Consider the following 15291-nt stretch of genomic DNA (forward strand, 5'->3'; position numbering starts at 1 on the left):
GTACTTTACTCGAGTATTTCCATTTTGGAGGCAAATAAAGTAGCTTACTTTTTACTCCATAACAATATAACTGATAACTTTAATCACTGGTTACTTTTCAGATTACGTGCTGCAGCAGAGCACATTTTTTAATTATTTATTTTGTGATCAGAGAAAAGCTTAATATCGGATCTGATAAATGGCCGGGCTGAGTCAGTATACGTACATTTAAATGTATACTCATAAAAACGCGGAGGAATTAATGATTAACGAAATGTATTTATAAGCGCTTTCTATGTTTGGATGCAAAAATCTTGATTTGTAAAGTGACAAGTAACCAAAGCTGCTTAATAGCCTAATTGTAACGGAGTAAAAAGCACACAGTAGTAGTCAGAACAAAGTACAAAGTAGCATGAATGAAAATACTCAAGTAAAACAAGTACATCTATTAGTACCTAATTTATATTTAAGAATATAAGGTACGTAAACAGATTTAGGCGCAATCCATTCCAGAGAGAGTGATTTGGAGCATCTGAACGCACCGTTGTAGTCTGAGTGAACTACAAGTCCCTTGTCTCCCCGCGCTGTGGTCCTCAAGTCGGGTTGTGTGCTGGATGGTTTTGAACGTCAGGAGCGAGCGGGAGGAGTGTGTTCCTGGACTGTATTCAATCAGCACAGCAGTGTTGAGGTAATGCTTATGTTTACTTCTGTTGGGCTTAGACTAAATAATGGGTGAGACCTTCTGTAATAACGAACGTGAACGGCGGACAGGAGGGGTCAGACTAACGGCAGTGTTGGTAGTCACTTGTTTTCTAATGACCGACCGGAGAGGCCGAGTAAAGAGCCATGCTCTGTCACACTTACCCTGCTAGCTAGCTGACTGAATGTCCTGTTTTCTAATCCTATAACCGCTGGACTAAGTTTGTTTATTATCCAGTAAGGACGTGATATGTTACTGAACAGACCGGTGTCAACAATAGCTCCACTGGCATCAGACAGTGCTGCTGTTTGTGGGTGTGTTAGCATAACGTTAGCAGCACTCGGCTAATGCTAGCCCCCGGCTGCTGACACAGGGAAATCTACCCCAAAACAACTTTGGTGAATGTAGTTTGTAAAGTCGCCGTGCGTAAAACCAACGACTGTCTTCACGTGTTGATGGACCATGGTAACTTAAGTGTAATGTTTTGGACTCGGGATGGAGGGATTGAAATAGTGACTGACTTGAATATCATCTCATTTTGTTGAAGTTACTTTTCAACATTGTTGGTCTTAACTTACTAAGTCAGTGTGTACAGATGAGCGCCAGGATTTGCATAACGTTAAATACAAATCTTGAACTTACCATCTGTATACTGTTGACCATAAAGATAGACGCACAAGTCCACATATTAAATGTAAGCTACAGTGCAGCTGAAGTAAATACTGTTTTAGGGTGGATTGTCCCTCAGTGAAAACAACACCTTCAGCAGTTTCTCTGCTGATAAAGGTGGACTTAACTCTCCAGAAAAAACGAGGCAGTTAATGCCAGGACGGTCACATGCAACGGTATGTTTTGGAGTTTAAATGTCCTCTCCTAGGTGCTCAATGTACTTTGTTGGTAATAAGTGCTCACTTTGAAGGAGAGGAAACAAACTCAAGGATACAACATGTTGCAGGCACCAGAATGACCATGAAGCAGAATATAAAGTGAATCATGTGTTTGCCCTCAGGTGTAACGATGGCGACGGACCTTGTTGCACAGTTGGCCGACTCTCTGGCCAAGGCTGGAGTGGAAGATGGAGAGCTTAGCTACAAAGGCCAGGGAAGAAAGCTGGATGATGCCCAATCAGGTGAGTGTCACTGCGAGTGCTTTAAGAGTCCCAGAAACCCTGCTCATTCTTACACCCTGTTAATTTGAATTACTGTCCCAATTCCAATTCTGAACCTGTCCCCCCTCCGCAGTGGAGGAAATGGTGAAGGAGATCCAGGACTTCAGTGGTTTGCAGGCTCTGAGGTTGGAGGGAAACACTGTTGGCGTGGAGGCAGCACGGGCAATCGCCAAGGCCCTTGAGACAAAGAGCGAGTTCAAGGTAAGGGGTTTGTTATCTCTTGAGGTTTTTGGTAATTCTCCTTTTCAGCTCTGCAGTCATGTTCAAAACAGTTTTGATACTCTTACTGCGATCAGCCACCCTATAAACTGATTTATGAGACAACATGTCAGAGCAAAGTCCAACATGCCATCATAATTTTGATGAAGCCATGGTGATGTGAATAAATTGCCTTATTTTTTCCAACCAAAACTCAAAAACCAAGGGAATGTTTGGATTTTTTTGCTTGAAAAAGGACTGGAACAAAAAGTGGGTACTTGTATATAAAAAAATATCCCTTTTAAAAACTTTTTTTTTTTTTTTTCAGCTCTAATAAATCGTGCAGTAAATTGAAAATGACTGATTCTAATTGTTCTTTAGATATTTTAGAATAGAAGAAGTCTTGTCTTACATTAACACTTATTCTCTCTCCTCCAGCGCTGTTATTGGAGCGACATGTTCACAGGTCGCCTGCGCTCTGAGATCCCTCCAGCCCTGGTAATGCACTTCCTCATTAACAGAATTGTCCCAAGTTTAGGCTTCTAGTTGAAATACTCTGTACGTTCTATGTCTGAATTATTGCAAAGCATTGTAACTGTGTCTCTTGTCTTTGTTTTTGGTGCACTGCCCCTTCTCATCTTAATATTTATTTTGTCTCTTGTGTTGTAGAATTCACTAGGTGATGCTCTGATGCTGGCGGGTGCCAGGCTAACTGTTTTGGACCTCAGCGACAACGCTTTTGGACCAGATGGAGTGAAGGGAATCGAGAAGTTGCTCAAGAGCACCGCCTGCTACACGTTGCAAGAGCTACGGCTCAACAACTGTGGCATGGGCATCGGAGGGGGGAAGGTAAATCACAGGAAGGCTTCTTGTCTCCCTCTACACTGTTTGGTGATGACATAAAGGCTTTATGATGCTCATAAGGTTGCATTTTTGTTGATTCACACAGGTGTTCATTCAGTAATATGTTTTACCATTTAGGTCATAGTTGGGGGGGTGTTGTACTGGACTACAGTATATTCAGAGGAGTTTATATTCTGCCACCCTCTCAATGTAATGCACACAGTAACACCATTTGTAACCATGACGTCACTGATAAACATATAATTCAGTTTACACATTTCTGAAAACGTGACCAAAAACAGAATATTATGAGTTGATTTAAAGATAGATTTTGTGGCAGGACTGTTGTGTTGGACTGCCTTAAATTATTATGTGTACCCAATAAGACAATTTCTGAAGACAATATACAAAGTAGCAGCTGAAAAGAAATTAATTTTCCAAAACAAAAATGGTTCTTAAAAATATCTACAGGAATAAAAAGGTGGGAAAGACACGTAATTGACAAGACAGTTATTTGTAGATCCTATTAAGTATCAGTGTTGATGCAGACTTGAACACATCTCTGTTTATGGACTCCTCAGATCTTGGCTGCTTCATTGATCCAGTGCCATAGAAAATCCAGCGCAGATGGCTCCCCCCTCAGCCTGAAGGCGTTTGTTGCAGGGAGAAACCGACTGGAGAACGACGGAGCCACTGCCCTCGCTCAAGCCTTCCAGGTACAGAACTGACTGAAGTCATTAATGTACACTGACAAAGTAATGTGGGGAAACAGCCAAGTCTACTTAGATGACGAATTACATTACATATTGTCACTGAGTGATTATACTACAGCTTGTCTTCCAGGAACACTTTGCATAATTAACTTCAAATACTGATTTCAGAACACTTTATAATCATCCAGCAGCTCATTTTGTCAGTTATTCGACTGCTTCACAATAGTTTGTCAAAGATGTAGGAGTCGGTTTTTGCAGTTCTCTGTGTGTTAGAGTAATTGTATAGTAACAGTTTGTTTTTCCAGATGATAGGCAGCCTGGAGGAGGTTCACATGCCCCAGAATGGCATCAATCACCCTGGTGTGACAGCACTGGCCACAGCCATGCAGCACAACACAAGTCTCCGCATCCTCAACCTCAATGACAACACCTTCACTGAGAAGGGGGCCATCGCCATGGCTCAGGTACACGGACATCAGACATTAGCAGCATTACTGTTGTTGAAATAAATACATGGTGTTTCTTTTGTCGTCGTTGTTGGCAGGAGAAGAACAAGCTCCAAAACACCTTTCCCGTTTTAGTTTACCTCCTAGAAATTGATATTGTTAACGTGAAACATTATAGATATGCCGAGTGTTGAGTTTGATGAATAAGGAATTAGAATATATATATGTATTTTGTATCCATGTTGGAATGGACTTTATTTTTGGCAGGGGTGCAAAATGTAAAATTCAGTCAGAATTTTTGCCTTTCTTGAAAGAAATTGCTCATCCACTAATTTGTCCGTCACCCTAAGTTACACTTCTCCAAATTATTATCTATTCAGGCTTTGAAATCGTTGATGCTAAAATATATCTTTGTCCTTCACAGGCTCTGAAACACCTACGCAGCATCCAGGTGATAAACTTTGGAGACTGTCTGGTGCGGCCAGCGGGAGCTATAGCTATTGCAGAAAGTGTATCGGAGGGACTACCAATTCTCAAGGTGAGGGAGAAGTACACTGTACTGCTGACCCTTGCTAATTTTATTTTGAAAAGTCTTGATTTCCTTCTCTTTTTCTTGGCTTTCCCTTTGAAATTGTTCTTCTCTTCTTAGTACATTTTCTGTTTGTTTAACAGGAACTCAATCTGTCGTTTGGCGAGATAACAGAAGAAGCTGCTCTCGCTGTAGCAGGCGCAGTCAAAAACAAGAGCCAGCTGGAGAAACTGGACCTAAATGGTAGAAACCTGCAATGAGCTAATCTCGATCCACACACCTCTACCTTTTCAAATGAATTTTATTTCACAGTAGCATAAAAATGTAGTGTGGATTTTGGTTTCCACCAAGGTGCAAGTAGCTACCATGATTTTCAAAAATACAAGTTTTTTTTTATCAGTGGTTTTAAAAGATGACGGATGATTTTTCATCTTTAGTCCTCCTCTATAGTGCTTCATTAGTTGTTGTGAGACATTTTCTTGTTGTTTAACGTGTCCTCCCCCTGACAAAACTTTAAAATGATCTATTTGGTCTTCAGGTAACCAACTAGGAGAAGATGGCTGCAAAGCTCTGAAAGACTCCATGGAAGGCATGAACATGGCTGAGCTTCTAGGATCACTCAGGTAATCACGTTGTGCTTAAACTCCTGTGGTGCATTTAATGGTTTCAGGCTGCTCTTACTCTGTACTCATCTATTCTGTTATTGGTCATCGGGGCCTTGGACCTATCCCAGCTTGCATTGGGCGAGAAGCAGGACAGGATCCTAGCATATGACACAGTTAAAACAGACAACTGTGTAGAGTCTCCGGTCCATGTGTTTGTGTGTGGACTGTAAGAGGAAGCTGAAACAAAGAAAAGATAACTCCACATAGAAAACTCTTGTTCTTACCCAGAATCTTCCTCATGTGAGGTGACGGTGCACAACACTGAACCATGTCACCCCCTCATTTTCAATGACGTGCTTTGAAGGAATTGAGGCTTTTAAAACAAGAGACAAGATGATGCAACAACAAGACAAGGGCTTTTGGATTTAACTGAACCACAACAGGAATATGACATTGCTGATTCAAATTCTACCCTTGCATTGTCACTACATAAATTCAAACAGTGCTTAATTTAGTGCTGTTAACTTTCCAGAGAATAAAGCAAGAGCAGGAATATTTATGCAGAAAGGGGAAAAAATCTGATGGAATTTGCAAGCTACTTAGAACCCTGGTGTATTGGGTAAGACAGAACCTGCTGACCTTTCAGAACGCAGACAATAAGGCAACCCCGGTTGCTGCGTGTAGCACAAGTTACTATTCTGTGTGTGCAGTGTTTGAACTCTACCTCCTATTTTTGGCTATGCTTACTTGGAAACTCAACAGAGGCCATATGTAAACAAACTAACAGATACTAACCACAACTTTTGCCTTTGGCACCATGGGAAAGAATTATTCCAAGCGAGTCAAGCTGTACAGTACAGTACAGTGACAATACAATGCAGCATTTGTCAGATTCAGGAGATGCCTATCATCTCATGTAATAAGCTGTGTTTTTAATATTCCTCAGTGACGATGAGGGGGAGCCAGAGGATGACGACGAGGATGACGACGAAGATGAGGAAGAGGATGAGGAGGAAGTGGATGAGGAGGAAATAGAGGAGGAAGAGGAAGAAGAGGAGGAAGAAGAAAGAAGTGGCACCAAGGTGAGAGAACTGTGTGATGATGGTGTGCGGCATTAAAGCGGTCATTAATTACCTGTGCATGCATGAGCTGAGTGAAGTTTAAATTCCCCAATACACAGTCTAAAGTACTATATACTTTTTATTTTCACTTTCCCAACAATTAGCAGCATATATAACTGCACAGCAACATCGACTACTGTGAATGTGAGAAATGCGATCTATATGCTGCACCAGCTAATTTTGTCAATATGTGTTTTTGGTGTTGAGATCCAATAAGAGCAAGGAAATACATGAAAAACAAAATGGTGGAAGTCAGTTGACTCTCTTTTGTCTCCTCTTTACTGTCATAGTTGTCCACCCCTGTATCAGCACCCCGGCCACCAGACGTCTCCTCCTTCCTCAGCTTTCCATCTCCAGACAAACTGCTGAAACTGGGAGACAAGAGAGCGTTACTGATCGAGCAGCAGGTAAACATCAATGTGTTTATGAGAGGCTGCAATGGATGTCTCGATGCGAACATGTATCCTTTGTGTTCACTTGATGCAGATGAACAGAAGGTGTGTCAGTTTAACAATGCGTAATGCAGAGTGGCCATCAGTAAGTGTTTCCTCTCTTCTCTGTGTCAAGGTGGATGTGTCGGATGCTGCAAAAACAGCTGAAGCCTTCCTCAAGATTGCATCTGTGTACAAGGAGGAGAATAACGAGGTTAAGAATGCCGTGTTGAACAGCATTGGTGAGACACTTGGTCTGCATTTGATGATAGTTTTATGCAGGGCTGACAGAAGTGCTCGACTGATGAGGAGGAACGTTACCAGTTACTAATTGCTTATAGTTATTTTGTGTTCTTAGTGATTCAGAAAGTATATACCAAAGTATAAAACAGCAGTTTGATGTTTTACTTGGTGGATATGTGTTGCATTAATTCTCAGCTGGGATCAGTTAGGATTGTGTTAACATATACACTGGGCTTGTTGAAATATTCCTTTATCTATAAACAACTCATTTATCATTCTGTTTCATCATATATCTATTTTACTAGTCAGTGATCAAAACACACTTGGCTTGCTTAATTGTCCATGAAAGCTGTCACTTGTAATTTGTAATATTTTTTTAAAATCTCCACTCCAATGTTATGGAAACACCAACATGTGTTGAGAGATCCTGAATAGATTGTTTGACTCATTGAGAGTCTCTAACAGGAGACACATTTCCACATTTATGTATTTTTTTGTTGACACTGCTTGAATATAAGTTCATGATAAATTGTTGTGTTTTGTCCTCACAGATGCCCTTCTCAGGAAAGCTTTCTCCACTCCTTCCTTCCAAGGCTACAACTTTGTATCATCTTTGTTAGTGCTGCTCGGACTTATCAAGGTACACTTAATCTGCACATATTCAGCAACGTTTGCTACAGTATAGAAACATGTCTTTCTTCACCCTCACATTTCTCTTTTCTACATTTCTCTCCTTTCTTTTTTGTCCATCCCTCTGTCCTGTCCTCTTGGCTGCTCAGAGTGAGGACAAGGTGAAGCCTGTGCTGGTGGTTCCCGGCCACCTCCACAGTTTGGAGCACGTTGTTCAACAGGACTACTTCCCCAAAGAGAACGTGGCTGTGCTGCAAGCCTTCATGTCCCGGTAAGGACGTGACAGAATGAGCGAATCAGCAGACATCTTGCAGGTACAAAATTTGATGATTAACATCCCATCTTCAGGGATGCAGCACATGCATTGATGTTTTTGCACTTGGTGCATACAGTAAAGGTGGCAGACACACTCTGGTGGTGGCTCATTTTGTGATGGAGTTCATATTTTAACCCCCTCAGTTTCAAGGGTCAATTCATAGGCTATATTAATAATGGACAGTCTTTGAGGTCTGAAAAGTGAAGCCAAGAAGGAAGTGCCTCAAACCTGCATTCTTTGTAATGGCCAGCAGGGGGCAACTACACTGGTTTGAAAAAGAAGTCCGGTTGTATGTGAGCTCGTCAGAAGATGTCCCTACTTCTCACGTGATTGAGAGCATAAACTCCTTAAGAAACTTACTCTAAATGGAACCAACATTAGTGATTCATAGTACAAATAGGTGATAAACAGGGTGTACTTTACAGCGTGGATACCTTGTGTTGGACAAGTCTCTACCAATCAGGATAGGACCATAGCAATGAGTATCCTCCCCTGCACCACCTTCTCATTTCAATATGGTCACTTCTGTCTCCAAATAACTAAGAAGACGCCACGGTAAAGTCAAACTCAAGGATTCAGATTGGTAGTCCACAAACAAATGGATGATGTCATGGTCACACTTGAGACATATATTTAATGTCTTTCCCTTTGACATTAATTAAGGCAATGGAATTTATTTATCCTTAAACCTGTGTAGTTTCACATAGCAGATGCCAAGAATCTGGGGCCAGCAAACACTCGTTGAGGAGCTACTTTGTCAGAAATACCACAGAACATCAATCTAATGTGTCTGTACAGCCCACAAAAAAAATGAAGAAATCGGTCAGGAATTGAATTTTCCCCATCACTGCCTGATGTGGGTGCGTGTACAGGGTGTCCGCAGGTCTGTGAAAATTCTTAAATGTCTTAAGTGGGTTAACTTTGTGAGGCCTTCATTTTTCTAAATCTTTTTTGTCAAAATGAGTTTTTGCGTGATAGTCCACATTTAGGATTGCACAAATCTTTAAACCTACCACTGAAAATATTCCAACATAAACCTACAGTATGCTACTTACCTTTGTACTTACCTGCCATGCTTGGATAAGAAAAAGATGATTAAGTTAAAATATCTTAAAGGTCCTAAAAGGTAATTAATGCAAGCATGAGATACCTGTAGACACCCTGTCCATCTAGAAGCTCGACTCTCACTGTGTGTTCTCATTTACAGGAACAACAAGGCCCTGGACTCATGTGGCAATGCCAGAAACAACCTCCAGTCAACACTGCAGAGAGTCAGGTCTGAGGGTTAAGGACTGTGGACACACACACACACACACACACACACACACACACACACACACACACACACACAGAATGGACTTTGACTACACTTATGGACCTTTTGGAAACCAGCACAAATGAACTCGTGTGTGGAACAAAAAAGGCAGAGCAGCACTTGAGACAAACGGACCCATTTCACTGTGTCACCGCTGTCCCCTCACAAGCTCAGCAACACACCTCTGTCTGGACTCTGGATTTGAATGCATTGTGTTTTGAAGTAGATTATGCTTTTATGGTGTGGACTAGCTGAAGTGCTTCATGTACATTCATATAACCACAGCACAGCACTGAAGAATTGGTTTTATGCTCTATGTATTTTGGTGAATAAGAAAAGGCCTCATTCGTCACATAACCTAAGATCTGTGTGTTAGGGACACCTGATTGGTTGAGGCACAGATTACACTTTAACTAGGAAAACTCTGACCAGGACTGATCTGGGCTCAATCAGCTATTGTACATTCTATATTTCATATCTACCTTTAATATTCTGTTGTTTTATATTGAATGTTTATTAAGCTTGATAATATGGTCAAACAATGCTGTTAAAATATGTATTGACTGAAAATAAAGTACAATAGAACAATCAAAAGGGATGAAATACATGTATTTCCTGCCTTGCACAAGGCACAATATGCAGTGTTTTTGGATTTGTGTTGGGAAAATAAAGCTGATTTGATTGGTGGATGTCTTTCACAGCCTTCTCATTGAATTTTATTTTAAAAATGAATTCTCACTTTGAAGAGGTTATGTTACAAGAATAGTGAATCTGCATTTTTTGGGGTGGGGGTGGTCCTGCTCATAAGACGTGGTTTAAAGGAAGAAAATCCCAATTATTTTTCTAAGTCATTGGTCTTGCTTTATGACACTGGGGGTTGAATTAAAAAAATAAAAATAAGAAATAGTGCGTTTATCAGCAAAAGCAAATCCGTTCCACAGACAAGTCCAGTTGCTTGCTGCTCCTTGTGTTTGAGCCTCTGACCGGACAGAAAATGTAAAGCCAAGGTGTTAATTTGCAGTGAGGGGGCACAGGGATCAGGGGTCCTGCAGAAGAATTTCCCAAAGCCTCGTTTGTTAGCCAGCTGGACCACAGACTGACTGCTGGACACAGTCGGAGTGAAATAAACAGTCGCCGGCAGTTAATAAAGCCTAAACAGGCAGATTGCAATATAATCTGCAAACTGTGACATTCTGCTTGAGGGTAAGTCTTCTTAATTTCTTTTCCCCTTTCAGTTTCTTTTTGAGGTTGGACTTAAATTCTTTCTTGGTACAATTTTTCACCTGATGAGCTTCCATTTGTTTGCTTGTTCTGATTTGAGCTATTATGGAAATAAATATGGTATTTGACCACCAATCGACATTAATGTTTTTCTATTTTTCTACTTTAAAATATTGATGAAAAAAGAAAAATTGCACTTGTTCAGATTTGTTTTCTGTTGCAATGGAAAACTATATCCAAGAAAATGAGTACAAGAAGTAGTTAGTAATTAATCACAAGTAGCTCATTCAGTATTTTTTCTTTTTAGTTCTGTAAGCAGACAGTTTCAGTGAAGATTCAGATTCACTGAATGGTGAAAACTTTTGACTGCAGCTCTGACTGGTTGTCATATTTCTTACATGTCTTCCTCTCGCAGATGCATTTCTTCTCTGCGGCGGTCATCTTGCTGACATTAGCCCTCACTTTACCAGTTGAAGCAGGCAAATGTCCCAAAGTGTGCATCTGTGACAGCTCCAAGCTCACGGTCTCCTGCGTTGGCAAGACCTTAACGGAGATTCCCCCGACTATAGATGAGGTGAGGAATTCAAATGTAAAGTGTCGTGCCTCCCTCTCACTTCACACAACTGTTTGAGGAAGGAAGTTTGAATGGCAGCTGTTGACTATTGGGTGCATTCCAGATATTTCTTAGATCTGAATCTTCATCCATCCAAAAGGAAGTGTACGCTCACTTTCTTCAAGACCTCTTGCATGTCATTCACACTCCTGTAGAGCTATATACTGTAGGATACTTTTATCAGAAAGATATGATTCTTGTCAAGGGAGTCCTGTCTCTGCATTGTGTTTCACCTCTGCTTTGGATGCATCTTTGTTTTTTCATTGCTGCAACAGATTACAATAAAACTCGATCTGAGGAATAACAACCTGAAGGAGCTGCCCAGGGGGGCGTTCATCCACACGCCCTACCTCACACACCTCAACCTGCAGCGATGCAACATCATCAGAGTGAAGGAGGGCGCTTTCCGGACCCTGGGCCGTGTGGTCTCCCTAAACCTGGCTTACAATAAAATTGACATCCTATACCAGGTAAGTGGGAAGGACAGAACTGCAACAATGAAGGGAGAGTTTTCACTTTTGGTCAAAAAACTGCAATGCTGATGCTTTTAAATACCCTTTGTTTCTACCCTTGAAATAAGAAGTTGTCTCATTCTTACTTCCCACCCTCGCTCTGCCTCCTACCTTTGACCCGACTGTTGCAGGAGTCCTTTGACGGCCTCTCCTCCTTGAAGGAGTTGCATCTGGACCACAACCGTGTGGAGGAGATCCAGCCTGGAGCCTTCACACAGCTGGGCTTCCTCAACATGCTGGCCCTCACTCACAACCAGCTGGTTTACATCCCCAACATGGCCTTCCAGGTACTCAAGTTCAGCTGCTGCACACACACTTCACCAATCCTGATTTTGTTTGGCGATATGATTCCACAACAGTCTGACTCCTCCTGCAGGGGCTGAACAACATCAAGTGGCTTCGTCTCAGCTATAACTCCCTGAACAACTTGGCCCCTGAGGCGTTCGCCGGACTGTTCACCCTCTCCCGCCTCAGCTTGGACCACAATGAGCTGCAGTTTTTCCCCACTCAGACCATGAACAGGTGGGACAATCTGAATGCTGACATGTTTCTTCATTTTACCATGAACACATAATGAAACGTTACCAACAGTTAACTTGTCGTAGATCACACATATTCTTCATCTTTCTTCTGTTTCTCTGTAAAGACTACGTGAGGTCACGCGCCTGGACATGAGTCATAACCCCATGATCTACCTTGGGGAAGAATCCATCTCCATGACGAAGCTTACACACCTTTACCTCGACCACATGTCCCTTCAGGACCTGTCAGGTCAGGCTCTGTCCGGCGCCCCCCTCCTCTCCCACTTGGACCTCGGCCACAATCAGCTTCGTTACCTGGAGCCCCTCTCAGGCCCCAAGGAGTTGAAGAGCCTCAACCTGACTGGTACAACTGCTTTCTGACCCGTTTCGTTCATACAAATAATGAACCGTATGTCATCTTTAATACATCCTGATCATCACTCATTTTTCTTTAAGGCAACCCGGTCTACTGTAACTGCTACTTGCGACCACTGAGGCAGTGGGCGAGTGCGGGTGGAGTGAAGCTGCTGGGAGTGTGTGTTGGACCTCCTCACCTCTCAGACGAGCCGCTGCAGGCCGTGGCTCCTCTGGATCTGCGCTGCCGCAGCCGAGGGGAGGCGCTAAAGGATGAGTTCGACAAGGATGACGACAGTGCAGGAAGCACCCCACCCACTGCCAAACCCAAGCCGAAAGTCAAGTGTCCAGTTAACTGTGACTGTGATGTAAGTGTTCTCTGTGGAGACAGTGACAGATTTTGTCCAGTACCACTGCTGAAAAGTGGCAGTCCAGCTCCAAAACTTGCTGCTTTCTAGAAGATTGCAGGAAAAAGAAAAGCTTTTATGTGTAGTGTGTTCTCAAGGTCAGATTTTAAAATCACACAAGTTTTGATAAAAGGTTGAAAAGAGAAGTCTGTAGAGGAAATTGTGTTAGACCTCTAAGCTCTTTGTACTTTTTTAGTGTATATTACCTCACTGTTTTGGTTTTCCAGCCCCCAACTTTGTTGTTTTGGTTCACTCAAATCTCTCTAATCGGATCAATTTTCGCAGCTCTTTTCAGCCAAAAAAGCTCTGGAATGGCTGATAGTAATGTGGCAGCTAGCTGGTGAAAATAGTCAAATATATATATTTTCCTCAGGAGATGGAGGAGATCAAAAAACAGCTAAAAGGAGAGTGGATGTCTGACTTACACTCATCAGGTTTCCATAAACAGAACTTCAAATGAACACTTATGTTGCTCATATGCAACAAGTTGGGCATATCAACTTATGTGTGTTTAAGTTGTTTTCACAGCTTGTTTCTGCTGCTGCCAATAGGCCAAAAATTACATAAAATTTGATTAATAAATCTCAATACCTGTTTTTCCTTCCAAAGTATTGTTTATAATATTCTGTTCTGATGTTAACCCCTCCCCAGATTGAAGCCCAGCACGCCACATGTGAGGGTCAGGGTCACACCAAAGTCCCACGAGGCTTCCCCGCCAAGACGCAGCTTCTTGACCTCCGCAGCAACCACTTCCACCACCTCCCTGCCAACAGCTTCCCAGGTACCAGCCAAGTAGTTTCTCTTCACCTGGAGTTCTGCAAAATCCACGAAGTTGAAGGCGGCGCCTTTCGGGGGATGAAAAACCTGCTTTATTTGTATCTTTCTGACAATGACCTCACATCATTGGATCCTGAAACCTTTGCCGGAGCCCCCGAGCTCACCTACCTTCACCTGGAAGGGAACCGGCTGGCACAGTTCCCTAGATCAGGTCAGTCAAGTCTGGTGGTATGTACATAAATTGACAGGTATATTTGCATTTAAAAACAAATGAAAACTAAAAACCCAAATATCTTCTGTGTGTTTGTCTCTCTCCTCTAGCTCTGGCGCTCTTACCAAGTCTGTCTGTGTTACACCTGGAGAGAAATGCCATCTCCAAACTAGAACCCAGTAGTTCGCTGCCCTCAGTAACACCTAATCTTCGGGAACTTTACTTGACTAATAACACCATAACTACTATTGCCAAAGGTGCCCTGGACTCCGCTTACTTAGTTACACTTCACCTGGATTCAAATCAGCTTACAGAGATGCCGAGCAACGCTCTGTCCGAAGCCCCTAACCTGGAGGAGCTCAGCCTTTCTCAGAATTCAATTCGCTGGGTCGGCCCATTCGCATTCCAGACCATATCCCAAAGTCTTAAGAGGCTTTACATGGATCAGATGGGCATAGAGAAGGTACAACAGCCTTTTATTTTTACATACATTAAGATTCCCACACATTACATATGATTTCTCCTGCATTCTTCCTCCCACCACATGTCCATTTCTGAATAAACCTTCCTTTTTTATATATAATTGTATTATTTTCTGATGCAACAGCTGTCTCTAACAAGAGACCACAAGATAGAAGGGAGCGAGATGGCTCTGTTAACAAATCACTCATTACTGCACATCACGCTGTCAATGTGTATTGTGGATGTGAAATTAATTACTGGATTAATATTATTCACTGCAGATGTCCAGGGATGCTCTGGCAGGGCTGGGCCCGGGGCTGAGGTCTCTGACTATGAGAGGGAACCAGCTGGAGGAGCTTCCTGACCTGAGGCCACTCACTGGCCTGGAGGTGGTCGACCTGCAGGACAACCCCCTGATGTGTGACTGTCCTCTGCTGCCGCTACGCAGGTCAGCACAGTCTGGGGTTATACAAATCATTTGGCAGAGATGGTTGTTAAAAGCTATATTATTGACAAAAAATATTTGACTGGCTGCTCTTTGTCTCCGTCTCCGTCTCTCAGGTGGATGGAGAATGTAAGTTTGGAGGTGACCGCCAACTGTGGGCACCCCCCTGAGCTCAGAGGTCAGAGCGTCAGGGACGTCCATGTCTTCACATCCTGCCCAGAGAGCATCTCTCCTCCAGGCAAAAACGTTGTTGTGGCCCTCAAACCTCAAAAAGTAAAGAAACCCAAACCCAGCCTCTCGAAGGTTCCTGCACTCAAAGCTAAGCCTGTGAAGCCCAAAGCTAAATTACCCAAAGCAACCAAGAATAGGCCTCCGAGGAAACCTGTGGCACCAAGAGTGACAAAGAACAAGAAGACGTTTTCATAAATAAACAGTCAGTCCAGCAGTCGTATGAGTGGGTTTATTATTACAGTCTGATGTTGTCATTTGAATAAAGTGCTTCAGATTATAACTGTGTCACATTTACATGCA

The 15291-nt window shown here is 42.5% G+C and overlaps 2 protein-coding genes across 3 annotated transcripts; both read left to right on the forward strand.

The window, feature by feature from the left end:
• The first annotated feature begins 535 nt into the window (after positions 1-535).
• Positions 536-9933, forward strand: LOC115576327 (ran GTPase-activating protein 1-like). Of its 2 annotated transcripts, none has more exons than XM_030408878.1 (16): positions 536-667; positions 1689-1808; positions 1921-2048; positions 2484-2543; positions 2715-2894; positions 3470-3604; positions 3907-4065; positions 4472-4585; positions 4720-4819; positions 5115-5199; positions 6128-6263; positions 6593-6709; positions 6870-6975; positions 7528-7616; positions 7756-7920; positions 9130-9933. In XM_030408878.1, the coding sequence occupies exons 2-15, from the start codon at positions 1697-1699 to the stop codon at positions 7879-7881; spliced, it is 1647 nt and encodes a 548-aa protein (XP_030264738.1). In that variant the 5' UTR covers positions 536-667; positions 1689-1696; the 3' UTR covers positions 7882-7920; positions 9130-9933. The 2 variants fall into 2 exon arrangements, with proteins under 2 accessions (XP_030264738.1, XP_030264737.1); XM_030408877.1 differs by having other exon boundaries at positions 7756-7877.
• A 375-nt stretch (positions 9934-10308) lies between these two features.
• Positions 10309-15229, forward strand: chadla (chondroadherin-like a). Its single transcript, XM_030406828.1, has 11 exons — positions 10309-10440; positions 10874-11032; positions 11347-11541; positions 11715-11870; positions 11960-12105; positions 12230-12468; positions 12561-12826; positions 13517-13853; positions 13964-14316; positions 14597-14763; positions 14877-15229. The coding sequence occupies exons 2-11, from the start codon at positions 10874-10876 to the stop codon at positions 15184-15186; spliced, it is 2328 nt and encodes a 775-aa protein (XP_030262688.1). The 5' UTR covers positions 10309-10440; the 3' UTR covers positions 15187-15229.
• The last annotated feature ends 62 nt before the right edge of the window (positions 15230-15291 follow it).

This window comes from Sparus aurata, chromosome 23 (assembly GCF_900880675.1).
Source record: "Sparus aurata chromosome 23, fSpaAur1.1, whole genome shotgun sequence".
NCBI lineage: Eukaryota > Metazoa > Chordata > Actinopteri > Spariformes > Sparidae > Sparus > Sparus aurata.